Raw genomic sequence first — 27,024 nt, 5'->3', positions numbered from 1 at the left:
TCAAGTGCTTCCCATGGCTCTTGAGGCATAGAAAAAGAGGCAGTGGGATATTGTGTGGTAACATTCTCTGGCTGAAAGTTGTGTTTCTGATGGATGGACGGAGAGATGGAGGGGTGGAGTGTCTTTAAAATCCCGCTCGTTTGATTGTTGCGGAGCGGGCGACACCCTAAAAGACTGACCGCTGATGACGGGCTGGATGCGGGCGGGTGTCTCGAAGGTGTTGCAGTCTGGATAGGGGAAGTTGTCGTGGGAACGGGAAGCCTGCAGAGGCCTGGCTGGAGGAGAGGCCTCAGACTTGGTCAGTCCCGGCAGGGAGGGACGGAGGGGGGAGCAGAGTGGGATTAGGGGGAGTTGTGCTGTCCAGTGCTGTCTATAGGCTGCAGCCCAGCTGCTTGGCCCTCTCCTGAGTGTCCTGCAGCAGCAGCAGGCTGGCACTGGAGTAGCCCTCGTCGCTGCAGCTGCTGCGCAGGCTGCCCCGCTCGTCGCCCGAGTCGCTAACACTGCTGGTGCTCCACTCCAGGTCACCCAGCATGTAGTCCGTCCCCTCCACGTCCACATCCAGGTCCTCTGTTGGAGCACAGGGACGACAAGAACATGGTTATAGGGCTAATTCAATATTATGTCATATTATCGTTAGCTATTCAAGTTTTCCCTGAAGTTTCCTCAAAAGCTCATACTACCACGTCAATCTTTTCTGAGTAAACTACGTGAGTGCATCGTGAACCCTTTAAATCTATTTTATCTATCGATTTCACTTGTCTGACTTCAGACGCCACTACGTCTTCTTAAGTGTATTTAATTAAATAGATGTACCTTGGTCAGAGTCAGACTTGTCCAAAGACACAGTGGAGCCGGTACTGTCCATGCGGGTCCTCTCCACCCCTAGCTGCTCCAGACGCCGCCTCAGATGTCTCCGCTCCCGCTGTAGCTGATCCATGGTGTGCTGAGCTCTCCTATCGCTCTCCTCCAACCTCTGCAGGGTGGAGAAAAAAAAACACACAACACTTAAGGATAAGTTGTCAAAAAAGTAGCTGTGTGTGTTCCCTCAGTGGCTAATGCAAGACATTTAATGGCCCTGACACACCAACCCGATAATCGGCCGTCGGACAGCCTGGCGAGGTCAGTGACTCAAGTCTGTTCGGTGTGTTCCGTGCCGTCGTCCGTCGGAGGGGCCGTCGGCCTTCATTTTGGCCGACCTGACTTGCTGGGTCGGAGGGCGGGCAGTCGGACTCAATGACCAATCTGATTGCTAACCCGGAAATGACGAGCGGGATGAGTGACGAACGCCTCTCAAAATCTGACGAAAATCGTTTAAAACTGACCTTTGTCGATCTGAAATGAAGACAGATTCAGCCACCGCACGGCCTATTTCTCGCTTAAAATGTTTTCAGAAACACTTTTCAGTGAACTACTTTCGTAAAATACAAGATTGTGTTTCGAACAAGCCACCATTACTATCGGCTGGAGAAGCCAGACCCACGTGACACGTTGTCATTTCCGGTTTTAATTTTTTGTATCATGTTCAAGACAGCGTCGCTTCAGTGTGTTCCGAGGCACTTTCTGGACCTCGGGGAGCCGACTGATCAGTCCGACTGCCTTTTCTGCCGACAGTCAGCCGTCGGGTTGGTGTGTCAGGGGCTTAAGTCACTCAATACACACAATACTAACATACTCACACACCCCCGGGCTCAACAAATTGCCCTCTTGTCTTGTGTAGATGACTTCCAGTCTGGATTTTGGCCCCATCACAGCACTTAGACTGCTCTTATTAAAGTTCTAAATGGCATACGATTAAACACTGACTCTGGCAAAAAGTCAATTGTACTGCTTCTGGATCTCAGTGCTGCAGTTCCACCCATTTGATCATGCAATATTGCTTGACGGACTAAAAACTGGGCTGTTTGTCTGGCATGGTGCTAAATTGGTTCAAGTCCTATCTACAAGACAGAATATTTTGTCTCCATTGGAGTTCCTCAAAGCTCCATCCTTGGACCACTGTTTTTTTTTACCTCTACATGCTCCCTTTAGCTAGAATCATACAAAACAACAACATTGCTTACCATAATTATTGTCAGTGGTGAAAAAGGCAAATGCCTGAGGGAATTCCAGGTATCCCCTCAAATACTAAGGAATTTCTACTCTATTCTATTTCTACTAATCGAGTGTGTCCTGACGGGGAAAATCACTGCCTGGTACAGAAACAGCACTGAACAGGACCGCAAAGCACTGAAAAAAGTGGTTTGTTGGCTGAACACAATAGGTGTTGCCTTATCCCGCCTAAATTGTATTTACGCCAGGTGCTGCATAAATCATTAAAGATCCAAACCACCCGGGTAATAGCCTTTTCTCCCTTTTGAGGTCGAGAAGAAGGTACCGGATACCAGGCCAGCACTGAGAGGCTCAGGGGGGACCTTCCTTGTCTTTTCGCACTGATCTGGTGAGAACCAAACACACACATAAATACACGCACCTTGATATGATCTTTGGCTTTCATCAGCAGGCTTAGAGTGGTGTGCCTGTTAGCATCTGGTCCTAAGGGAACGAGAGATTTTAAGCGCTCTAAACAGAGCCGTAGATGTGCCCGTCTGAAGAAAGAAGAGAAGAAACAAAGAGAGAGAAACTGTCAAACATTAAAGATAAAAAGATAGATGTAAAGATAAACACAAAAAGGCATGTGATTTGTTGCACGTTAAAGTTCATTCTTGGCCTTGGAAATAGTAGTTTGACAATAAATAAATAATAAAACTAGTCCCAAAAAGATATCAAATGAATACCTTTTTCATTTCCTTACTTTGAGAAATAGAAACATGTTATTTTGTCATGCTAGTGGCTTGGTTCCAAGGATGGCAATGTTGGTCTCTCTGTCAGTCGGTCGGCCTATTAACTAACTATTGGATGTATTGTCATGATATTTTGAGTTTATGGTCCCTAGATGATGAATCCTAATAACTTTGGTGATCCCCTGACTTTTGCTTTAGGGCCACCGTGATGTTGACATTTGTCTTAACTGTTGGATGAATTGCCACATAATGTGGTAGACATTCATGTCCCTGTAAGGCTGAATTGTCATATTTTATAACAAAATTCAGACAAAACTAATAACATTCCCATCAGCCTCAGCTGTACTTTGAGTTTAGTGCAAATGTTAACATGCTTATGCAAAATCTAAAGTGATAAACATGGTGAACGCTGTCAGTGTTGTGAGCATGTTAGCGTGCTGACGCTAGCATTTATCTCAAAGCATCCCCCAAGTATAACCTCACAGAGCTAGCGTGGCTTTAGACTCTTGTTATGCTGTACAATAGAAGCCAAACCTCTAAAATGTTCAAATGTTGTCTATACACAAGCAGCCTTTGGTGAAAATCAACTTTGGATATTTGACAGTTTCAATACTACCAAAGTAGTATTTAGTCCTCCTGCTTTTTGAACCTGCTAGGGTTACTCATTCATACAAGATGTAAGTAAAATGTTTCCACAGGTTCTATATGAAGTGATGAAACTATCCTGTGTGTTTCTACAGCAATGTTAACATTACCACAAAATGTTGCTAGATAGAATATCTGAGGAACAGTGTACAAATCCTCCATTGGCAAGAATAAAACCGAAATGTGCTGTGACATATGCCGAGATCTGAGTTAATTATTAATGTCAGCTGTCCTATGACACACTTCACATTAACATTTCTCATCTCCACTCTATTTCCTCCTGTAGCCGCTCTAAGCTGGCAGCCTTGGCAGTCACTAAGGTCTGGTGGGTGTTTGCCACCCCGCAGTTACACAACACACACCTCCAGCTCCGGCCTCGGCGGAGTGTGTACGTGTCTGTATGCCTGTGTGTGCCTGAGTGTGTGGGCATGTGTACGTCAGACTTCTCCTGATAGGGGAAACATTTTTGGCAGCTGAGGACCGGCTGGATGAGCTGTTCATTTATTGTCTGCTGCAGGTAGTCCTGATGCGCGCGCCACTGCCGGAAAGAGTTTATTCAAAATTGGACAGTGGGCCGAGGATACACACAAATATATTCTCACCCCTTGGCCTTTGAAAAGCAGCTTTGCTGAATTGCTGAAACCAAGTCCCTGTTTCTCAGCTGACTCACACCGAGGGCTCGAGCAGGGTTGAACTAGGGTTGACTTTGTATTTGAACGGAGTTAACCGGTATTGTCAGACTCGGCTTTGTGACCCAGGTCGAGAGGTTGGTCGGGCATTTCGATGTGAATGACACACGACCATGGTCGCTAAGTATCGGGGCGGGACAAGTATGTCCCCGTTGTGACGCAGGAGTCACAGGTCATCGTAGTCCATAAACAAGTGGTGCGATGGCTGCAGCATGTTTTCAGCTACACTGGAGGTGAACCTGTGACGATTTGAACAACATGGATATTTAGCAAGACTTTGAGGTGCGGGAGCTCCTGGCTGTCTGCGATGAGGAAAGAATTAGCAGGACGGTGAGGGACAATGTGGTGTTTGCCACATTGTCAAACACGCATGTTTTAATCATGCAACAGAAAAACTCAGATTAGACAGATAGTCTAGCTAGCTGTCTGGATTTACCCTGCAGAGATCTGAGGAGCAGTTAAGACATGTGGGATATGCCAGTATTATTCAGGTTTTAAAGGCATTCTTTGGAAGCGCATTTGGAATATGTGCTTCCAAAGAATGCGGGCAGAGATGCATGCCCAAAAGGAAAGTAGGAGAAACACAGCTACTTTTAAACATTATGAAAAACTTGGATATGAACCGGTTTTTAGATACGCGCAAACATTGCAACGCCGACCGTTTCAAGATGGTGGTTGAAGGAATGAAAGAGGGAGGCTTTGTTCGCACAGTCGAACAAGTCCGCCACAGGGCTGCATGTAAACGGGAATATTAGTGGAATATTCACTTTCATTAGCCATGTTAACATCTTAGTCGTAATATTGTCTTTTTCGGAATAAGGGCAAAAAACGGAATAATATGTGCATGTAAACGTAGTTACTGACACATTAGTGTTAATAAATCAAACCAGTTCAGTATGCATTTTAATGTCGAAGTTGTGAAATGTGTAAACTGAAAACTTTGGTTATTTTTGGGATGTTCTAATATATACACTGTATAATGACGAATTCAGGTAGGCTACAAGACACTAGTACAGCTGGTGGACTGTAGTATGCGGCTGTTAGCTGCCCACTGAATATGATGTGTAAACCCCCGCCCATTTCCAACTCCCGAGGTAATTGGTATGCATTGCTCCCGGGTTGTGACCCAGGGCGCATCTGAATTGACATGACCGGAGATCAACTTGTGTTGACTAGTGTGGTTTGAATTGATAAAAGAAGAGTTGAAGACCGGTCAGATAACTCTGGTCACTGGTCTAAAAGAGGTATCAGTCCAAAGGGCATGCAGATGGCCATGGAAATGCTTAGGGCTACCTAATATTCGTTTGACACAGACGAGCAGCAGACACAGGTCACTGTCTGAGTGAGATAAAAACACTCCGGGCGTGGCTCTAACAGGTTGTTCTGGTTCAATGTGGCTTTAGCACAGTGTGTCAATAGGTGAGTATGTTACTGTATGTGGAGCAATGTGCTGCATCAGCCCAAGGCCAGAACCTATATTTCTCTGCCCTAATTTTGCGCAGTTCCCGTTTGGTCTGAAATGAAGTGAATGTGAAAGTCAGTTTTTGAAAGCATAAAAAACAAACGCAATCGAGTCGTCCCTTGCGAACCAACATGCTTTGGCTGAAGTCCTGTTACGTGGACGTAAGCATGCACACACACTCCCCCACATGCACGCTCCTGGTTCTGTGTGCAACGACAGAGGGGAGTTGTACAAAATAGAACTTTGAATATGTGTGTGTGTGTGCGTGCGTGTGTGTGTGTGTGTGTGTATAGAGATTTTACTGAGCCAATATTGCTGCAGGGGATGGGGGGAGGGGGGATGGTTCTGGTTGCATGCCTCTGGTTTTGCTAGCAGTGGGTCGAGATGAGTAATTTACTACTAGCCTATGATGGCTTTCTATCATTAAACTACTGGTGAGAGATACTAGCTAAAGGCTATGAATGTTGTCAGGTGCAAAATGACGGGCTGTAATCATAATTTTGACTCACTGCTGGGCATGAGGTGTCTCCACACACATACTCATGCAAACACAGGCAGAGGACTAAATACCAGGCGCATGCCTCAGTGTCATATATTATTCAGGCTGTCCACTGAGCTGCTGGTTTGGATCAACTAGCACAAGGTGGGTGGAAGCACCGAGAGTGGTAGGGACCAAAGCATAAACACAAATTATTTTTTGTCCCAAAATATCTGCATGAAAAACGGTTGAAAACAGCATTTGGATTTATGTTTGGATTCATTACAACCTCACAGCCTGTGATTAAAACTGTGACATTATCTTAGCCAAAAAGTGTTCTATTAATGTGGGGTTTCATAGCAGGATTAAGGGTCTGTGGGGCTGTACTTTGGCATTGCGGTGCTTTGAGCCAAATGCTAACATCGGCACGCTAACATGCTCACAATGCCAAAGCTAATATGCTGACAGGTGTAATGTTTACCATGTTCATAATCTTAATTTAGCATGCTAACATTTGCTAACTGGCACAACAAAACTCACAAAGTACAGCTGAGGCTGATGGGAATGTATTTAGGTCATGAAACAAAGTATTGGAAAAATTTAAAAGTTGACATGATGATGGTGCAATTCATCCTCTAGCGACCATGAATGCGTGTGCCAAATTTCATGGAAATCCGTCCGAGTTGTTTCAGTCTGGACCATTGTAACAACTGAGGTTGCCATCCTGAGAGCGTTTCCACTAGCATGGCGAGTATCAGCTGGGAAAAATAGGTTTTCTGTTTTGCAAAAACACATTTTCCTAAACACAGACAATATAATAATATATGATTTGGCATTCATCTCTGTCTTAAATTGAACATTAGGCACCTTACTCTCATGATCTACCTATGCTGGCTTTCATTACTGATATTATTTAGTTTTTTTGATGAGAACGTCTTCACTAGCTAACTATTCTATCCAACGATTACTGTCTTTTTCATTATATACCTGATTTACACAATCAAATGAAGTAAATAGGAAAGGAGATACTGGACTGATGGATCAGATACCGCCACTGTTCCAACAATCACCAACTCTGGGTTGGTAGGGAAACGTTGCAGATTTTCAACTGGCTTGTGTCACTACAGCGCAGACAGTACATGCAGAACGGCGCCCGCATGCCGCCGCGCCCGGAGATCCCTGCTCTCCACCGGCAAAAGTCCGCTGGATGGACCGTGCTGCATTGACAGAGAGTAGGTAGAAAATCTGCAACGTTTCCCTTTTATTTTCTATATTAGATGTGAAAATATTGTGGCTATGTTTGCTTGTATCCTCGCTGCCTTTCTCTGCCGTTGCTGGCCTTTTTGTGCTCTGGGTAAGCTCACCGAACGAGTCGGTTGCTGAGAGCAGCGGCTCTCACTCACAAGATCACTTTTTTTTGCACGATCGGACAACTGCACGAGGTATTCCACTTGCCGGAACACAGAGTTTACTTGCCCAGGGCAAGCGTTAATGTTGAGCCCTGCACCATCTATGATGAGAATTAACAAATATGCCCAAACACACACAGACGAGGACATTTTTACATACCTGTTCTTTTCCATTTCATTGTGCGTAGACCTGTGGAGACAAAACACATATGAGAAACCACACATAATTACAAGGCCACTGCTTAAACAGGGTAAGGTTTCCTCTTTGTGTGTCATTAATGCAGTCCAAGGCCTTACTGCAGGGGAGAGAGAGAGAGCGAGAGAGAGAGAAAAAAAAAGGTTGTGTGGGTGTTTATGAGCAGTCAGAACGGCTGACAAAATGGGATTCTAGGAAAAACAAAGAACAGGCTGGGTATTCTGATGCCTGAGGCTTGTTCAACGGAGGATACTTGTGCTTTTTTAAGGACTCAGATACGTGATGAAGAGGCCAGGGGTAAACATAGTAACTGTAACTATAAACAGAAGCCAGGGACTATGCCCCTTCATATTGCCCGATTAGCCACTGTGCTAGAGGCCAGTATGACTTCTGCATTGCAGTACTAAAGCCACACACACAGACAGACACACACAGACACACACAGTGAGACAAGGTGCAGAAACAGGGTTATGTGTAGTTTTTGGAATGCATGTGCTAGACGGACCTGTGTGAAAATAGGTGAAAGGGTGGTGGTTGAGGGGGGCCACAGAAGGCAAAGATACCCTCAGCATTGAACTGAACTCTAATCTACCTCCACCTGACCTCACAACCCCCCCCCCCGTCCCAAAATAGCCACTGCCTCTTCAGCTCTGCTAGGCTCGACACTGTCCCTTTGCCACGGCTAAGATCCTCAGCGGTCTCTAACTCTCACACACACACACACACACACACACACACACACACACACACACACACACACACACACACACACACACACACACACACACACACACACACACACACACACACACACACACACACACACACACCGTTTACATCCATCTTACCCCAGTTAAGTGAATAACTGGGTTATGCCAGTTCTCCCCGTATACATGAGCGGGGAAGAATGGGAAAAATGACGCTCCGCCAACGTACTACTGGTCGGAATAAGGCTTTTTCTTCCGGTTGACATTTGTCAAAATCACAACAACTTGGAATTTTTTTTTTTTTTGCCATGGCGAAGTCCTCAGTGGGTTTAAAGGGTTAAAAGCTTGTGTTGTTGCTGTGGTTTTTGGCGCCTTTGATTCCAACTACTCTCTTCTACTTCCGGTTCAAAAATCACTGCAGCGGAGTGGGAAGGGGCAGTTCTAACCTACGGAGCATGTGCAGACGCGTAACCTGGTTAAAGTGTATACATGCACAAATACCCTGGTAACTAAAGGAGTTATCTAGGTCTGTTAACCAGGGTATGAAAACTCAGATTTTAGCAGTAAGGTGTTTACATGACATTTGAGAAACTGGGGTATTACCTTAACCTGAATATAATCAGGTTTTTAAACTGCATGTAGCCGCACTGATTGATTTAATTCTATGTTTTACAACTTACTGTCAAGGCTAAGCTTATACTGTATACTGGCTTCCCCTATCCTGAGTCGCAACCTCTGAACAGCAATGGGTATCATGCCTGTGTGTGTGTGTGTGTGTGTGTGTGTGTGTGTGTGTGTGTGTGTGTGTGTGTGTGTGTGTGTGTGTGTTGCGGGGTATCATCTCATTTCAGCTTTGGGTGCTCTCTATCTCACTCCATTCCTTTGCAGGACAGACAGCCGCTGATGACATAACAGGGCTAGCAGGGAAATGATCCCACTTATTCAGGCTAGATTTCAGGCTCAGGGACACCTCCCACCCTCTGACCTACCCCGAGAACGCTCTACCCCTCCACCTAACGCACCTATGACACGACAGTGTGCAGCTGATACTAAGTAATACTGAGTAAAGATGAGTTGTTTTTTTTTTATTGTGAGCAATGTGAAATAATCTATGGATTGCCTTAATTCTATATCAGCACATTACATTTGATCCCTAGTCTACCACATAGGCACTGGGATCACATTGACTACACACTGGATTCCATGATATTACACCGACTCACCATGCTACTATAATAATACATAAAGTGCAACATTCTGAAGCACTGATGAATCAATAGCTGCCCCCAGCTGACCGCTGATATCCAGCCGCTACCTTTATTAGTTCACCTCACACACTTCCTTTATGACAGAACAACAAACGAGGTCCAAAAAGTGCCTTGGAACGTACGTTCTGCGCGCGCGCGAGACGTAATACGTCTCCATAACAGCAGGCGCCGCTAATCTGTATTGTCGCCAAAAAAATGAAAACCGGAATGACGAACGCGTGGGTCTGGCTTCTCCCGAATTTCAAAGCCGACCATAATGGCGGCTCGTTCGGAATACGACCTCATATTTTATGAAAATAGTTCACAGAAACGTGTTTCTGAAAACATTTTAAGCGAGAAATAGGCCATACAGTTGCTGAATCTGTCCGGTTTTTTTTAATCGACAAAGGTCAGTTTGAAAGATTTTTGTCAGTTTTTGAGAGGCGTTTGTCATGCTCATCCCGCTCGTCATTTCCAGTAAGTGTTTTAACATAAGTGCACTGATTCGCTAGTCGAGGGCTAGCACTCCACCAATCAGATTGGTCATTGAGTCCAACTGCCCACTGGCCAATTCAACAAGTCAAATCGGCCCAAATTTAAGCCGACGGCTCCTCCGAGTGACGAGGGCACAAAACACCCCGAACAGACTCGAGTCGCCGACCTCACCAGACTTTACGACGGCCGAAAATCGGGTTGGTGTGTCAGCGCCTTAACCCGATTTGTTCAGGTCCTATCCCCTGACCAATCGGCTATCCTAACCTTAACCACTCGAGGTCAATGCCTAACCCCAACCAATCGAGCTGCTTCGTAGGGCGGGACTTGCCTAGAAGTTACATGGGATCCATAATAACCAAGGGGGTAAGCCTCTCCCCAGAATGCGTAGCTCCTATGGCGCCATTTTGATGCTAATAAGCCATCACCTCCCGTTAGCATTCCATTGACTGCCATTCATTTTGGCGCCACTTTGACAGCGAATAACTTTACATCTGAAGCGTTTAAAGACTCTATTTGTCCATTGTTTATTTCTAAAGAAACACGACAATGTATAAAAGGCTCCATTACCTAGTACCTCACATTATGGCTCCGTAGCAGGCGATTCTGTAAAAATAGGCTAACGATTGTGTCATAACCACGCAACTTACTGTCGCATAGTAGAGAAATTACCGTACAGTACAGGAGAAGCTCGCAGGCTGTTTCGACTTACATTAGCTGTTTAAGGTTAATTACTAATGTTAACTAGCATTTTAGCTGTGCCTATGTTATCTCCTTACATATACCTACGCTCTCCGTCTCTGCAAGATTGGGAATGATTGAGATTTCTCTTGGCACAGCTACCAGAAGACTTCCAACTTTCAGACAGTTGCTCACGTCACATTTACGTCTTCAAGCTCAGTTGGAGGCTGCTCAGTAACGCTCAGCCATCACCGGAAAAGAGCTTCTAATATCCTTCACTGGTCTCCGTCCAGAGCAACAGGATCTGTCATTTCATATACTGTCTATGATAATAACACATCAGCTGATAGCATTGTTTACTATCAGAAACACATAACATAGCCAAACAATCTTGATACAGATCAGATTTTGTGTGAAAATCAACTGTGATCCGTCAGGTTGTAAAGAAGCTGATTATCTAAAGCACGTTGTTTGGAGGTAAAAGTAAAAGTAGCACACCTGAAATGTCGCTAGCAGCAATTCCTCATTAAATTCAACTTTGACCTACCGCACAAATAAAGAAAGTACGGTAGGTCAAAGTTGAATCCGGAAGTGGGTCTCTAAACTGTGAAGAATTGTTGCAATTAACATTTTGGATAATAATTTTGCAGTTGGCCTTCATTTTTACCTCCAACAAAGAGGAATACATCTGTTCACATATTGTGCCTTATCCAACTTTCTTTTTTTTTAGCAATGTCACCACATTCCCAGATTTTAGCAATGAACTTGGTGAGTACAAAGTTAACAATGATGACAGGAATGATGCCCCAAACTACAAAAATAAGACAATGGTTGGTTCCTGGTTCTTCTAAATCTTTGTAAGTCAACGTACAGAAGTAACAACTCTTACATTATTGTGAAACTGCTCCTCCTAGAACAGCTTCAGCTGTTGAAAGTGTTTGCTATGTTATGCTAGGTTTATGGTTGCCGCGCAGTTCCCGGTGCGTGGTGCATGAGCCATAAAAAGGACACCACCGTGGCGCTGCGCTTTCAGTTCAACATGGTCGGCTAGGAAGACTGGCCGAGCAGCTTCGCCTCTATAAACATCTGTATGGATCTTCATGTGCAGACCACAGAGAGTCCAACAGCCTTAAATATGTGGTCAGAGAGAGACACCACACTGGGAAAAGAAAAAACATTTTGCTGGAGAGTGTGGAAAAACATGAGGTCGTTTTGTCAAACCCCCCCAAAAAAATGGCTTCATGGAAAGAGTGTTCTTAACAGTGTTACAGGCAGACAGTAGTTTGGATTTGGAGATAAACGACAGTCACGTTAATGAGTAAATAAATGTAATGTTTCGCAGCACGTCAGTGTTTACTACTGTTGCCAGGCAGCCTGCTTTCCCTTTACTTCCACTCTCTTCTTCTCTACTACTTCTTGCTTATTCACAGGCCAGACCTTCCTCCACAGCGCTGCCGAGGAGGGTCTGGCGAGTCCACACAGCATTCCGGGATGGGAGAAAAACGTGCTCTGGTTTATTGGCATTTCTTTAAACCAATCACAATAGTCATGGGCGGCGCTAAGCAGCGGGCAGAGCCACAGTGCCGCTGCAAAATAGCCTCTGATTGGACAGATAGTCTAGCTAGCTGTCTGGATTTACCCTGCAGAGATCTGAGGAGCAGTTAACCACAGTCCTCACAAATCTACAAATCCACCGGAGTTTAAAATTACAACACTAAGAAAGCAGAAGGTACGACATCCGGCCAAAAAGAGTAAATGTGGCGGAATTTGCTGCGGCAACGGAGCAATCCCAGAAGTGGAATGTCATGGATATAGACTAGTTGAGCATAAACGTCTCCGGGCATGCCCAAGCGCGTGCCATCTACTGAGGCCGATGCCAAAGTGAGAGTATAACCGAGCCTTGATGGGTTTCCTCACTTGGTACTGACTGGTCAGGGTAATGTCAAGAAAATGAATGACTGTTGTAATAACAGGTTTCAGTCTTATACTGGAACTCCATGTACAGTTAGGGCTGTGCAATTGATCGAAATTGTAATCGCGATTACGATTTCAGAAACTGAACTGTCTCAAGATGATTGACCAGTCCATCTTTCCTTCGGCTCAAGTCTACAACAAGATTCTTCTACATGAAACTACCATTAAGCTGTGTTTTCATTTCTGAGGTTTGGCTGTAGCCTCGCCCAAGTTACCCACATTTGCCTGAGCAACAACACAGGGTGGTGAGCATGGGAAGACTCAATTTGCCTGCTTAACAAGGACGGCTCAAAGATCACTGTAGTTGCACAGTGTGTGCGTGTAGGGTGGGGGAGGACTCTCCATCTATGTAATGGAGGAGCTGGTGCTCTCCACTGCCTGCTAAGAGTGAGAACAGAGCAGGAAAAGAGGGTGGAGGAAGTGAGGAGAAGAAGAAAAAAAACACAAGTGGGAGAGAGAGATGAGGGGGCGGAGGGAGTCACTACTACCGACACACATGCACACACACACGCCAGAAACACAGGAACTCCCCTCCCCCACGCCATGGAGAAACAACAGAGACTGGAAGAGCTTGTACACACTGGGTTGAGTGGCTTCACATACATACATACATACATACATACATACATACATACATACATAAATGACTGCCCTACATTTCACTAGTTTCAACAGTCAGCAACAAAATGTAACTTCTTATGCCTGATCAACGAATGGCCCACTCTTCTCTGGCAGAACTCCTCCCCCATCCCCCCACCCCCCAGAAGAGCCAACATCACACAAGACCATATCAAATCATCTAGGCGGAACAGAAACCATTATTAATGACAAGTGTGCATCTGCTGCCCTTAAATAGTAATATCTGATTGGGTAGATGGTGAGGGAGTTGCTTAACATAGCCTTCTAGTTAAACACATAACATTGTATAGGCTAAGTGCTGGTAAGCTAAAAGGTTTTATGGCTGCAGTATAAACCTGCAGCAGCTCGTGGTCTACTTGACACACAAAGCTAGTCCCAGATTTTCTTCACAAGGCATGTCTAAAAATGTAGTGCCACCTAAGCATGTTCAGACATGTTCGGAGCTGGAAGCAGGTGTGTTCTTGCAGCACTCCACATCCTGCTCCGTTTAGTGCACGGTGACAATGGAAGAACACTACAGATTAGTCACCGTCGCTGAAAACGTTGGTCGAACCCATCGGGCATAATCCTGGCCAACAGGCTAAACCAAATATTTGAGTGATACCAAGTTCCTTTTCAAAAGCAGTTGTGTGTACATGTGCACATGTAGATACACAATGAACGAAAGCGTCGCCCTGTTCATCAACAGCACTAATTAGGTAAATGCAGGTAATTATTTTTGATTTGTTAAATCAAAAAATTGGGCAGTCGACTAGATTGATTGATTGATTGATTGATTGATTGATTGATTGACGGAAATGAATCAGGAGCAATTTTTATACTTTAATAACCGTTCATTTAGCAAGAAAAAATGTCAAACATTCATCTGTTGAAGCTCCTCCCATGTGTGGATTTGCTGCTTTTTTATATCACCGTTTACATCTTTGGGTTTTTGGACTGTTAGTCAGAAGAAGAAAAAACAAGACATTTGATGATGTCATGTTGGACGCTATTAACTATGTTCTTAAACATGGTATAATTTATGACTAAATATTGGAGAAAAAAAATGGACTTATGGCCTATATGAACGTATGGAATACTCAAATGTCAAATGTGTATAGCAGTGTTGTAACTTTAGATCAGCGGATATTGACATAAATGACATGCTTTACATCATGTACTCTGTACATTGGATACTGAACATAGCGCTAAGTCACCCAGAGAACACTTTATGTCACGGTGTTCTTCAAACAAACCTACTTATACTACGTGTCATCCAACAACGTCTTAAGGCCTGCCGCCATAGTTCGGGGCAAGATGTGATAGTTCAAATGGGGACAACATTGCACGCTTCAGACAGTCTCACCTTCAAGACATTCACAGTGTTTCCCTCATTTGAACATACTAAAAGTCATGGAAGCAGGTATGGCTGCTACCTGCAACTAAGGCCGGCTACACACTTGGCTGCGTGGCGTGAGTGTGTCAGCTGTGTGGCGTGTCCGTTTATATTTCGGCTCCCATGTTAACAAGGTTAGAGCTTACACACTGCCTGAGTGACACGCACGTCTCAGGCGCGGCTCGAGCCACGACGAACACGGGTGCATGCTAGAAACAAAACCGATGCCTATTTTTCACATGACACGCAAGCGTGTTGGAAGTGTTTCCAGGCAAAATAGAATAGGAAAAGATGTTTATATGTCATTTTGACACTAATACATAGGGATGGGCGATTTGGAGAAAACCAGATATCAGGATACTCTTGATCAAATACCTCAATATCGATATTGCTGCGATATTCTAAGGTTGACAAATGGTGCTCTAACAAAACATCTTCACACTTAGATTTTAGATAAATAATCATCAGTGATGTGGACATAATGTCTAAGTGGGGAAACGGCAAATAATAGAACAGCTAGAACAGTCTGGTAAGTTCAGAAAAGTACATCACTCTACTGTAACGCAGCCTTTAAAACCAGGAAAAGACAACACACGTCATATCACGATATTACGATATCCAAACTCTAAGACTCTAGTCTCACGTCACGATATCGATATCATATCGATATATTGCCCAGCCCTACTAATACATGTTAATAAATGACATGTTGATGTTTGAAAGTCTCTAGGTTTTGATATAAATGCAGATATAAATGTAATTTAAAAAATAAATAAATCGATTTTCTAATATTGCACCTGTCAATACAGAACGAAATATTCTGTAGCCTATTTTGCCAGACAAGGCTAGCAGCGGCGCCGCGTCAGACACATTTCTGGTGTGTAAAGACATAGAAAAATCCACGCAGCTGACACGCAACAGAAACGCCACGCTCACGCCACGCAGGCAGGCAGTGTGCAGCCGGCCTTACGATTACTTTCAGTGTCGATGAATCTCGATTAATTGATTAGCTGTTAGGTCTATAAAATGTCCGAAAATGGTGAAAAATGTTGATCGCTGTTGTCCAAAAACCAAGGCGACATCCTCAAATGTCTTGTTCAGTTCACAACTCAACAACTTTCAGTTTACTGCCATATATTTAAGAAGCTGGAATTGGAGAATTCGTACTTTTTTTTCCATGATTGATCAATTAATCAAAATAGTTGGCGAATCATGTAATAGTGGACAACTTTATTTACCACAATTAACCTTTGCAGCTCTAGAAGCAGGTGGGCCTTAAAACCAAAAACGAGAGCCTGGGAGAGTAATTCTAATCCTGCACACTTTCTCACCTCTGCAGAGCTGACCAATCACTGCATAAAGTGGGCATTCTTTTACCTTGCACGGCAGAAGGATTCGTGCTCTATCACAAGATCATGCAAGAATTGCGGGATCACATATTACACAAAGATCCATCTTGTCAGGTTTCAAGTAATGCGTTTGTGTTTGAACTACCAGCTAACCAAGGAGACATTTGAAGCTGTGGTGGAGAGGAGGTCACTGAACAAACTGTTATCTATCATGGATAACCCCGACCACCCTCTCCACCCCCCCACACTGGTCCAACAGAGGAGCACCTTCTCTAAGAGGCTCCGACAGCTTCGATGTCGCACGGACCGCTACAGGAAATCATTCCTACCACAGGCAATACAACTTTTTAACACTTCATCACGGAGTGTGAGACAAGACTCATATACATCATAACTGCACTGAATGCACCTTGCACAACAGGTTTATCTACATCCTATCATTACTAGTAGTAACAGTTGTACATTTTCACCCCCCCAACTTGCACATTAAGTTTATCTATATCTATTGAAACAGTTGTACATTTCATTTTCCAAATTGTATATATTTTAAATATTGCTCGTGTAGTATTCTATTATTATTTCATGTATATTTTTTCCTATTATTTAATGTTTACTCTGTATGTGTGCTGTGTGTCTGATATTTTGCTGCTGCAACACCTTTATTTCCCATTTTTTTGGGATCAATAAAAATCAATCTATCTATCTATCTATCTATCTATCTATCTGTGGGCGTGGCTTAGAGGTGTGTGACAGCTGGGATAGACAGATGGTTCATCCAATCACCTGCCAGGTATTTCTTAAAAGTGCCTGCCCTTTTCCAAACAGTTTCCAATGACGATCTCTTAAGATGGCTCTGTGCAACCCCCAATGTTACCGTTTACCTGAATATTCTATTTTAATCTGACTTTATTACATCTTCTCTATATTGACATACAAACATTTCAACCTCAGCCTAGTACTGAACTCTTTTTTTTTCGCACTAATTAGCCGTTTTGTTCTGGTGTTCACATTCAGGGCTTCCCATGTGCATATGCGCGTCAATACAGGTGACTACAAACACACTCAAATCTTTTCGTTCATTTAGATTATGGTTCCACCCGTGCTGCCTTCGATCATGGAGCTTTTTTAAATCCCCTCTACCGAAACAATCAATGTACGCAGAGGCTTTTTGTTCAAACGAGTTTCACAAACAGTTTTACAGTTGCATAAAATCCAAACTGCAATCTGACCAGGGAGCGCACATTGATCTGTGGGGTGTGGATGCAACATAAATCTGTCCCGATTTGATTGATCAATGGAATTCTATGTGTGCGCAGTAGTCCATTGACCGGAGCTGTCAGGACATGCTCCCTCACTGAAATGTCTTCTGCAGTCACCTTGACTGACCCAGTTTGCCTCACAGAGTGGCCAGTCGCTTTAAGCCAGCCTGATGTTTGCTGCTGTCAGTCACACGCTTTACAGAAGACAAGGGGAAGTCAAAACATGGCCTTAACCCAATAGACTCTCTCACTCTCACACTCACACTATAATATGAGATGACCTTTTGTTTTGTTTGTTTTTTTTAGCTTTTCTTGCCTTTATTAGATAGTATGGCTGAAGACTGACAGGAAAGAGGTGAGAGAGAGGGAATGACAAGCAGCAACGCGCAATATATTTAATTGCAGCACCAAAAATATGCAAACTAAAATTATGTTAAATGTGCTCACATATAACTTTGTCACCACAAACGGAAAATTATACGTGCCATTTGTAAAATTAAAATTGAGCTGTGCTCAGTGGGGACACACTTGAAGAGAGGACATTATAAACCCCTTGTTGCAAAGCTGGAAAATGACACAGTATACTTTCTGGCCTTTACCTGCTACTTGTGTTTTTCTTGCTTTTGCTTTTCCTTTTCAAGCTTTCCCTCTCTTGGCTGCTGATGAAGGGTGGCATGGAGGCATAGCCGTGTTCAGCTTCTGCAAGCAAACAACATAATGGTCACGTGTCCAGATATCTGGCAAGGCAAAATATAGGCACAGTGAAAAGGAGCCAAACTAATAGAGAGAATGCAAAATGTGCCACATTAGATCTTGAGCTTTTTGGAATACAGGAGCAATGTCTTGTTCTTAAGTGCAGGCATGCAATGAAGCCATGCAGTATCTTTATACAGTATTTTCTCTCCTCTGCCTGGACAATGATGTCATCTTGAACTAGAATAAACCCCACTTGCAAACCACAACAGAGGAAAAGGAGGGGCCTCCATGAAAACAATGTGTCCCTGCACATCTGACTGCATCTGTCACATAATGCATTCTTTCATTAGCAAGGCAAATGCACGCGTTATTGCACATTTGCAGTATATCCCAAACATGTCGGAATATTAATATTGCTTAGCACCTATTTTGGGGTAGGCGTTGCATTCTGCTGTATTGTGCGAAATTCTTTATGTTTTAATCCAGGTTACTTCATGTAACAAAATAAAGGGCAGCAAGAGTATTTTAAATAGCTTTTCAAAATGACAAGTGCATACATTAGCGTAATTTAAGGGGGTGGGTGTCATTGTAATTTTTCACATATAAAACAAGACAGTAGAAAACAATACACTTTACCTCGTTCCCTGCGCTCAAGGTACTCGGCTGCTTCGATCAACATCTGCACCATTCCGACCGCCGCCATTTTCAACAATAACACTGATAATAATATAACAATCCGATGAGGGATTCCTTGGCTGTACACAACTTGCCTCAACCACTGGTCTACTTCTAACACTCAGGTGGTTTGCTGTTCTGTCAGTTGTTATTTTAAAAAAAGCGAGAGCTAGCTAGCTGACGTTAAATAGTAACTCTTACAGTGTATCAAACGGGCAATTTAAAAGTGAAATGTCCTGAATACAGCACCAACCGGTTAAAGGCGTTTCTAAATGATTGGTTAAATGGTTCAGGTAACTGGCTGGTTTGGTTAGCTGGCTGGTAAAAGGTAACGCTAACACTTCTTCAACTGCTATGGTTGCTTTGCCCTCTTTATTAAGCAAACTGTTTTCTAAATATCGTCGTTTTTTTTAGGTAAGTTAACGTCAGCTCTTCGAGAGAAAAAGCAGCTTGTTGACAAAACAAAACGAAGAGCTGCTTGGCGAAAAAATAGGTCGATCTGTATGGCAAAAACAAGTGTTTGCTAACGTTAGCGCTAGTGAGAAGTTGCCAAATAAACGATAAAAAAAAGTTCTTGCTAGCTCGGTTGTATATTGAAAATATTCAGCCAATCCAAAAAAAAAACAAGATCGTTGGCCGTTCAGTTGTCATAGACTTGCCTGGTGTGAAAAACGAGCTAGTTGTCTTTTAAAGTTCAACCGACGATGTCATCCAACCCTATCGGTTCAGGGCTAACGTTATGTGGCTGGCTAGTTTTGTGTTGGTTAATCGTTGATCTCGCGTGATATGTGTCGCTGGGAACGACTGACATCAACTGAGGAACGGTGAGTGTTTATCAAATTGCTTCCAAAATAGTGGCTTGTTGATCTGAACGACAGGTTACTACTGTACTTCACCACCAAGCCTGTGTGTCCTGGCATATGATTGGGTACAGAACATAACAAATGAAGCTCTTATTGGGCGTTTACGCCGTCAATTGTAGAGAGGGTTGGCACCGACTGCCACTGACAGCCCATTTTGGTTCTAATTCTCATTGGCGAAAGCACACAGCTCCAGTGCCGTGATTGGCTGCTATCTGATCAACTTGTTAGCTATTGGCCGCAATGCCCACGAGCTAAAGTGACAACGCCCGCTTCTGACAGAAGACACACCTCTCATCCATGCTGTTTCGCGGTGTATGACAATGATTGGTTGCCGTGCTGTTGTTTGTCTTATTTCGCGAACACGTATTGGCCAGATTCACGTTCTCTTTATTATTGGTCCCTCGCTTCTCCTATCACAAAGCATATGTCAGCGCAGTCGCACACACACTGCTTTCAGTTACAAAAAAGCTTGCTTCAAAATGAGTCGGATGCCCATTTTAAAGCAGGAAAACACCCTGGATTTAGACAACATCGATAGATTTATCTGCTGGAAGACGTCCTCCGTCCAGGACTACATTTAACAATCAAATACAAAAAACCACCCATAGCATATGCTTGTAGAAAACACCAAATTAGATTTAGGTACCAAAACAGTTTTGGTACCTACCAGAAAAACCTGCAAACAACAACAACAATAATGCATAACCAAGTAAAGTGTAGCATAAGTTATATTTAGAATGTCAGTTGCACTGGAGTAATACTATGATCACATTCATTCATTTAGAAATGTTAAATCTTAGTGTTAAAACATTGAGAATTACAGATCAGAAAATGATCCTGCCCATCGGATGCAAAATCGTCTTAAATTTCATTTCTTTTTCATAATTGGGACCACAACCACACATTTTTAAAATGCCTTTATTTCAAATACAAACCTACACACTTCAACAACACAAAGCTCAATGCATTGTGTCTCCTATCAATATTCAGACACAGTTGAGTATTGATAGGAGACCCAAAAAAAAAAGTATATACAGAATTGTTGCATAACACAAAACAGGTTTGAAATAACAAGAAATAGAAATACATCATCCTCTACTTTACGGGGAGAACGGAGGTAAGCTTCTCAGGTATCACAGTGAGTTGTTGATACTTTCACGCGATGAAGTCCAGTGGTCTGTTGAATCCACCTTTTCTGTTCATGTACTGCCTAAATGAAAAAAAATAAAATATATATTTATAAGAAAACATTACATCATTGTTACCCTCGCAACACTTGCAGATTACATCATCGAGCACCAATGGGAGAGCCGGGATCTCTGCATAGAAACACCTGCAGAGGTGATTGGCTACGCAATAACAGCGGTTGATGCGGAGAACGCTCACAGTGAGGGGACTGAAAAGTCGACACTTTGACTCAGCAAGCTGGCCCGACAACATCAAACAATAACTTCAAAATGATCACTATATAAACAAGGGCTTATCAAACAATTCCGAAAGATGGCTGTGGCCATATGCAGCACTGTTGCGATGCTGCACGACCAACAAACAGCTCTACGCAATTGGAAACATTTTTTTTTTTTTTTTTTTTTTGCTGACGTACCTGTATTTTCTCTTCATGGTCACATTGACAGCAAAGGCATTGACCGATCCATCAGTTTTCCTCCCCTGTTTGAAAACAATGTTACTGCCTCTCACATACAAATCATCATATTAACAGTTCAAGTTAAATAGTCTTTGCCTGACTTCCATTGCTCCTTTTATTCACAAAACTACTTTGTGAGGATCATTTGGAAAAGAAGCCACTGCAAATCCATTCTAAACTACAATAAGCATACAACTGAAATGAAGAATTAAGAAAATACTATACAATGTGTTGGTAAATAAAACCATGATGGCAGTTGTCAATATTATATTTGTCAAATAACAGGGTTCATACACATTTTAACCAATACTTTTCCATGACTTTTTGGCAAATTTCCATGACTATGTATTCCCGAAAATGTCAGTCGACATTATACAATAAGAATAAAAATCTGTGTTAAAGTTTCCCCTCAGAGGTTTAACAATAAAATGAATGACAATGTATGTGGTTCATAGTGGGTTAAGGAGTTACATTTCATTATTACACGGCTCGGTTGACTCCGACGGCATTCTGCGGTCTGCTAATTCTTTATAACAGACCGTTGCTAAGAAAAACAGACTGTTGCCATGCATAGCAAGAGCGTTGCCACGGACGCTGTTCTGATCACTCTGAAGGACAGCCATCAATCCGCTGAAAGAAGTTTGGGTAATGTATCAGCTGTGGCAAAGAGCGGAGCGAGATCTGGTCCTCAGGCAACGGCAGCAGATCTGGTGCTAGATTTTAATATACAGTCTACGACTGCTACACAGTAACTTCAGCCGTAGGGACAATTTTCCTGCGATATATAGCGATATGTAAAAAATACAAAGTCATTTTTACAAGATGACATAAATAGCTCTATTTGAAAATAAATCATTCTCGACTACTGGGGTGATTTTGTAGGAGAGTGCATCTACATAGAAAATACAAATGAAAAAGGAACTTTTCTTATGTGAACCAGTCTTTGTTGAACTTTAATGCTTTACAATCACCAACGCAAGTAAGCGCTGTGACTGCTCTTCTGAAGAGGTTTTAGGGAGGGAATTTAGTTAAATACACTGATTGACTGACATGACACCATTGTATTCATATAATACTATCAATCCAGTCTAAAGTGAATGATATTAATAATGCACGCATGGTGCTTCCTCTATATCAGACACAGACTGCTGTTGTAGGTTAGTGTTACGTTTCCAGCGTCGCGGCTCCTAACCGTAACGTTGGTTGGGACAGATGCCTTGTTTCTTTAGTGCACATCGCGATGTAGACGATTAAACAAAATATCGTGCAGCCCTACAAGCCGCTGCAATTGAAACAGCACCTGGTTCAAGGAATTTGTCCGCCTAGCTAGGGATAGCAGGGCAGCAGCCCATCACAGCCCGACTCTCGCATTAACGGTAAAACATACAGCTACTACCGCAGCCTGTAAGAGGGGATAAAATGCGTGCTGGACCCTGGCTTTTGACAGATATATATTGGCTGCAAACAGCCGGCTTTCGGGGAGCTCGTCGCTGGGACAAGGTCGGCACACACAACAATCTAATGCCCAGCAAGGAGGAGGAGATACTGTGGTGTTGGGTGACAGACGGGAGGGTTGCTTTAAACAGCTACAGAGTTTACGTTGCTATGGATGCAGTGTTTACACCGTAGAGACGGAACAGACTATTTTCTTTAGCGGAAGCAATACAAATCATTTTTAAATCAATAAAATCCTTTTTAAAAATCTATATTTTGTGTCAAATTATTGATTTATTTGGTAAGTAGCCGTGTACTAAGCGGGATAATGTAGAGCGAGGCAGTCATGAAGCGACTACAACCCCTTCAGTCCGGCATCCTCTCACCCAGCCAATCACCTTTTCACCCCGCTGCCCTCTGGGAAGCGATACAGGTCCATGAAGGCCCGCACATCCATGTATTTACTATATTTATTGCTCTTATTCTGTGCCTTTTGCCTTTATAAGGGTACTGTCATTTTATTTGTGTACCACTGAGGTTGAGTTGCGGAAAAATTCCGTTGGACAGCTGCTGTCCAATGACAATAAAACGTATTCCATTCTATTCATCACCCTATCGGGGTTGTATTCGCTATAATGACCGCCTCGCTCTACATTATCCCTTACGTGGCTACCTCACCATTTCTTTGAACATCACGTCTACAGCTGCTTCACTGTGAAACACTTTCGAGCTGCTGAGAATCTGATAAAAAGGATTACGCTGGAAGCATTTTACTGTGAAGCAGTTGCATGCACCCTATACGACGTAAATTAAGTGTGAAGTTAGCCATGGACGGCTAGTTGTTGTCCAGAAAAAAAAGTTATTCTGAATATAGATTTGTACAGTATCAGAACTTTTTTGTCGTAGATGATGAATATTGCAATAGTGGCATGACCTTCCTCATACCATCAAAAAAGCAATGTGACTAGTGACCACTACATAGTCAGGGGTGACCTTCTCTGTGAATCCTGGCTACTCTGATACCGTTAGGTATTCGCCATTTGTACAATTGATCAGGCCCACAAAGATGAATGCAAACAAACTGTGTGCCTATCTTCAGTTCAGCTGTGGAATGCAATGGGCTGTAATTGAAATAAACTGCACCTCCCTGTGGCTGCACAACATAGGACAGCCTTGGGCCCTTACCTTGCTGGTGGAAAAGGAACCAAATCCCATCTGTTTCATCATCTCAATTTCCTCTTCTGTTTTGCCCTCCATGTCTTCCTCTGTCAAAAAAATGACGGTTTTGAACTTGAGACATAACATAACAGTACCACAGATACAGTCGGTACAGGGACATTAGATTGATGTTGCACTCGGTAATGCGAATACAGCAAATATGTGCATATTATTAATCCAATACCCGAGATCTGAATGGGCTTTGCTGACTTGTCCTTAGCATCTTTGCCCTCATCAGAGGGGGAGGTGGAGGAGGAGGGATGACGTCGGGGGGGAGACCTGCGGGAGGGAACACAAATGACAGACACTTAGGCAACTTAAAGTGATTAACATGGTTTGTGCGAGTGTATGAAGCTTGCAGATAGATGTGCTTGTTCTCAAAAAGGGCAAAGAGTAGCAGAAATGCAATGCAAACACTTTGAGAGACAACGCTTTCTCTGACAATTCACTGCAGCCATAAATATCTATCTATCTATCTATCTACCTATACCAAATAATACTTCTGAGGAAGGAGAAATACCATACAGCAGGGATTTCCCCACCATTGTAAGGTTTAGATGCAGCACCCGAGCTTTTTGAGTCTTATTTACTATCTGCTGTAGCTTTTACAACGTTTTAGACACAAATTCTGTGATAATAATGGTCCAAAATGATGTGAAAAAGAGACGCCAAATGACCACAGAGACCCAAAACAAGCCCCAAGGAAACATAAGTAACCGAAAAAGAGACACAACGTAACTATAAAGAGACGCAAAAAATCCACAAAGAGACAAATCCCACAAAGAGAAACAAAATGTATGGGGAAATTGCATTTATCTATTTGTCGTCACATTTTCTTGAGGAAGGACGCCTAAACCCACCGCCAAATAGGTGCACCCAAGTCTTCCACAAAGCGAGGGAAAACACTGTACAGTTTTCCTCACCTTGAACGTCTCCTGTGAGGAGATCGTGAGCGACTCCTCCGCCGCTCGCGGTCCCGATCTCGAGAACGCGTGCGTTCCTTTTCCCTCCGCCTTCGCTCGCGCTCCCTTGAAGTTGAGCGGGAACGCCTTCTCTCTGCAGGGAAGGAGGAAACAGAATCACATTAGCAGTAAACGGGGGGATTTTAACAGGGCATCCACACACTCACATTCTTCTCTAAATAGTGGATTTAAGAGATTCCCTTCTTTACTTTGTTGCACTTCTCTGCAACATGGTTCAAATATGCTATACTGATAACATGTATGAATCTCATTGGCACCAGGTGAGTCCAATTTTAGTCTTGTATTAACAGTTTTCTTTTGCAAAGACAGAATTAAAATGTAGGCCTATGCCACAAGGCAACTGAACTATTTCAAGGTAAATGAAACAACATTTTGAAAGAGATGAAACGTGGTCTGAAACTGCCTATGCATTGTTTATGTATACATATATTGTTGAGATTTCTAAATCTATTGGCATCATTGGAATATTATTTGGGGAGCTTCTTATCACACCTTCCTCCATAAGATATATACTTTGCACAAAAGATTTTGTAGAATTGCCACATTTAGCAGCAGGACTGACCATTCAGCTCCTCTCTTTAAAGAGCTCAAGATCCTATCAATCTTTAACATAAATAAGTAACCAAACTTGTGTTTTTATTTTTCAAAAAGTTGCACCAGTCAGGTTCCCTTTTGATGCCTTGTCTAGAATTTTTTTTCCATTCTAACGCTGACATACAGGGTTGTAATACAAGACAGGCCAAATATTAACACCCTCCAGTGTTCCGTACTGATCTCTGTCAATTATCTATTAGATACAGGGAAGCACAGCAATGAACAGGTAGATCCACATTGCAGTTCAGTCAACTTCTGTCAAAAATTAACTGTCTGTACTGATCTGAATTGTTTATATCTGGTTGTTTAGCCTTCCTGTCTCTCATAACCACTCACACATACAAGTCCACACATCCTCATTATATCTATATGTATATCTGTTGCCTTGATTGTATTGTGCAAATAAATACTATTACTATCACCACGGGTATTTGCCGAGACATAAGATGATACCAATGACATCAATCAGAAGTCACTGTATCAAATGGTATACAGGAATGAAGAAATACGGTCTATTGAAACAGATGATATCTTATGTTTTTTATAATCTGATATTTTAAGATTTATTGAAACTCAAAAACTGTAAAACACATCAACTACAAAAAACAGCCACGTATCTGTGATAGCTTCTAGAACTTTCTGTTAGCCTCCGCATACTCAGCCTACCATTACTCCAAAACCCAGTCACTCCGACACAGTAGTTCAGTAGCTATTACATTGCTTTTTAAAACGTGTTATCTAAACAATAATGTTAATCATATTAAATAACTAAGCTAGTGTTAATGCGTAAATAACTACATTAAGGAACGTGTAACGTTAGTCAACGTAGGAAGGCGACAATCATGCTAACATTATACATAAAGCGTCGATATAACGTCACATTTTAAGGTGTAAAGTCTGTATTAAGGAAATAAAATAAGTTCATTATCATCTTGTCATATGCATATTTGCTTTCTCCCAGCGTAAAATAAGATACAATAGCTTTATTGAAGCTAAAACCTAAAGCCTCTGATGATATAGCTAGCTAGCTAGCTACGTAACTTGGCGTTAATGTGAGCTAACGTTAATGTCTATCGTTAGTTTCTTACCTCGTCTCGGAGGAGTTCGACTCCTGCTCCTGCCCATTCTCCCAATGAATCAAATGTTATCCTCTTAGGTCAATGTAGTACTAAATAGGACTCAATTTGAGGGGAGAAATATTAACAAACTGTGACTTGTTTGTATTTATTCAGATTAATGGCTGCCACTTCAAGCCCGGCTAGCCTGTTGTCTTTTGTATGCGAGCTTCCGGTGATATTTCTGCACATGAGTGCCCTCTATCGACGAGGAGGAGAGTCGTCTGTTTTTTTTTTACAGCTGTTGGCAACATCAGTGTACTGCGCCACCAAAAAATTAGAAAGCCACCGTTTATCCCATACTCCAGCCACAGATATAGTAGCAGTACTATAGATATAGTATAGTATTTAGAATATTGTTGGGATTTTTTATTTTAAACCTAACATTTCATGGTAGTTAACCAAATATTGTGGTTTGT

General features: G+C 42.7%; 2 protein-coding genes and 1 long non-coding RNA gene across 4 annotated transcripts; 1 reads left to right on the top strand and 2 right to left on the bottom strand.

Moving 5' to 3' along the window:
- Window positions 1-349: 349 nt before the first annotated feature.
- Window positions 350-19,641, bottom strand: mxd1 (MAX dimerization protein 1). Its single transcript, XM_078250089.1, has 6 exons — window positions 18,715-19,641; window positions 17,982-18,081; window positions 7,624-7,653; window positions 2,471-2,585; window positions 814-973; window positions 350-567 (listed from the first exon to the last, which is right to left on the bottom strand). Exons 1-6 carry the CDS (start codon window positions 18,779-18,781, stop codon window positions 371-373), a joined length of 669 nt encoding a protein of 222 aa, XP_078106215.1. The 5' UTR covers window positions 18,782-19,641; the 3' UTR covers window positions 350-370.
- Window positions 13,901-16,825, top strand: LOC144517864 (uncharacterized). 2 transcript variants are annotated; one of them, XR_013501972.1, is made up of 2 exons: window positions 13,901-14,097; window positions 16,114-16,825. It is a non-coding gene; the product is annotated as an uncharacterized LOC144517864 (long non-coding RNA). The 2 variants fall into 2 exon arrangements; XR_013501973.1 differs by having other exon boundaries at window positions 13,901-14,107.
- An 877-nt stretch (window positions 19,642-20,518) lies between the features above and the next one.
- Window positions 20,519-26,773, bottom strand: snrnp27 (small nuclear ribonucleoprotein 27 (U4/U6.U5)). The gene is made up of 6 exons (XM_078250088.1): window positions 26,579-26,773; window positions 24,837-24,969; window positions 24,098-24,192; window positions 23,881-23,960; window positions 21,220-21,284; window positions 20,519-20,826 (listed from the first exon to the last, which is right to left on the bottom strand). Exons 1-6 carry the CDS (start codon window positions 26,613-26,615, stop codon window positions 20,772-20,774), a joined length of 465 nt encoding a protein of 154 aa, XP_078106214.1. The 5' UTR covers window positions 26,616-26,773; the 3' UTR covers window positions 20,519-20,771.
- Window positions 26,774-27,024: the final 251 nt, after the last annotated feature.

Source organism: Sander vitreus, chromosome 5 (genome assembly GCF_031162955.1).
Source record: "Sander vitreus isolate 19-12246 chromosome 5, sanVit1, whole genome shotgun sequence".
Taxonomy (NCBI): Eukaryota; Metazoa; Chordata; class Actinopteri; order Perciformes; family Percidae; genus Sander; species Sander vitreus.
Note: the sequence above shows the minus strand (reverse complement) of the source record. Positions and strands in the feature narration are given on the sequence as shown.

Coding starts and splice junctions, on each gene's coding strand:
- snrnp27 (XM_078250088.1), bottom strand. CDS start 26,615: ATGGGCAGGAGCAGGAGTCGAACTCCTCCGAGACGAG. Junction 24,193..24,836: donor CCTCACAGGAGACGTTCAAG/GTGAGGAAAACT, acceptor TCCCTCCCGCAG/GTCTCCCCCCCGACGTCATC. Junction 21,285..23,880: donor GTTCCTTTTCCACCAGCAAG/GTAAGGGCCCAA, acceptor GTTTTCAAACAG/GGGAGGAAAACTGATGGATC.
- mxd1 (XM_078250089.1), bottom strand. CDS start 18,781: ATGGCGGCGGTCGGAATGGTGCAGATGTTGATCGAAGCAGCCGAGTAC. Junction 18,082..18,714: donor CCTTGAGCGCAGGGAACGAG/GTAAAGTGTATT, acceptor GTTTGCTTGCAG/AAGCTGAACACGGCTATGCC. Junction 974..2,470: donor AAGCCAAAGATCATATCAAG/GTGCGTGTATTT, acceptor TCCACCCTGCAG/AGGTTGGAGGAGAGCGATAG.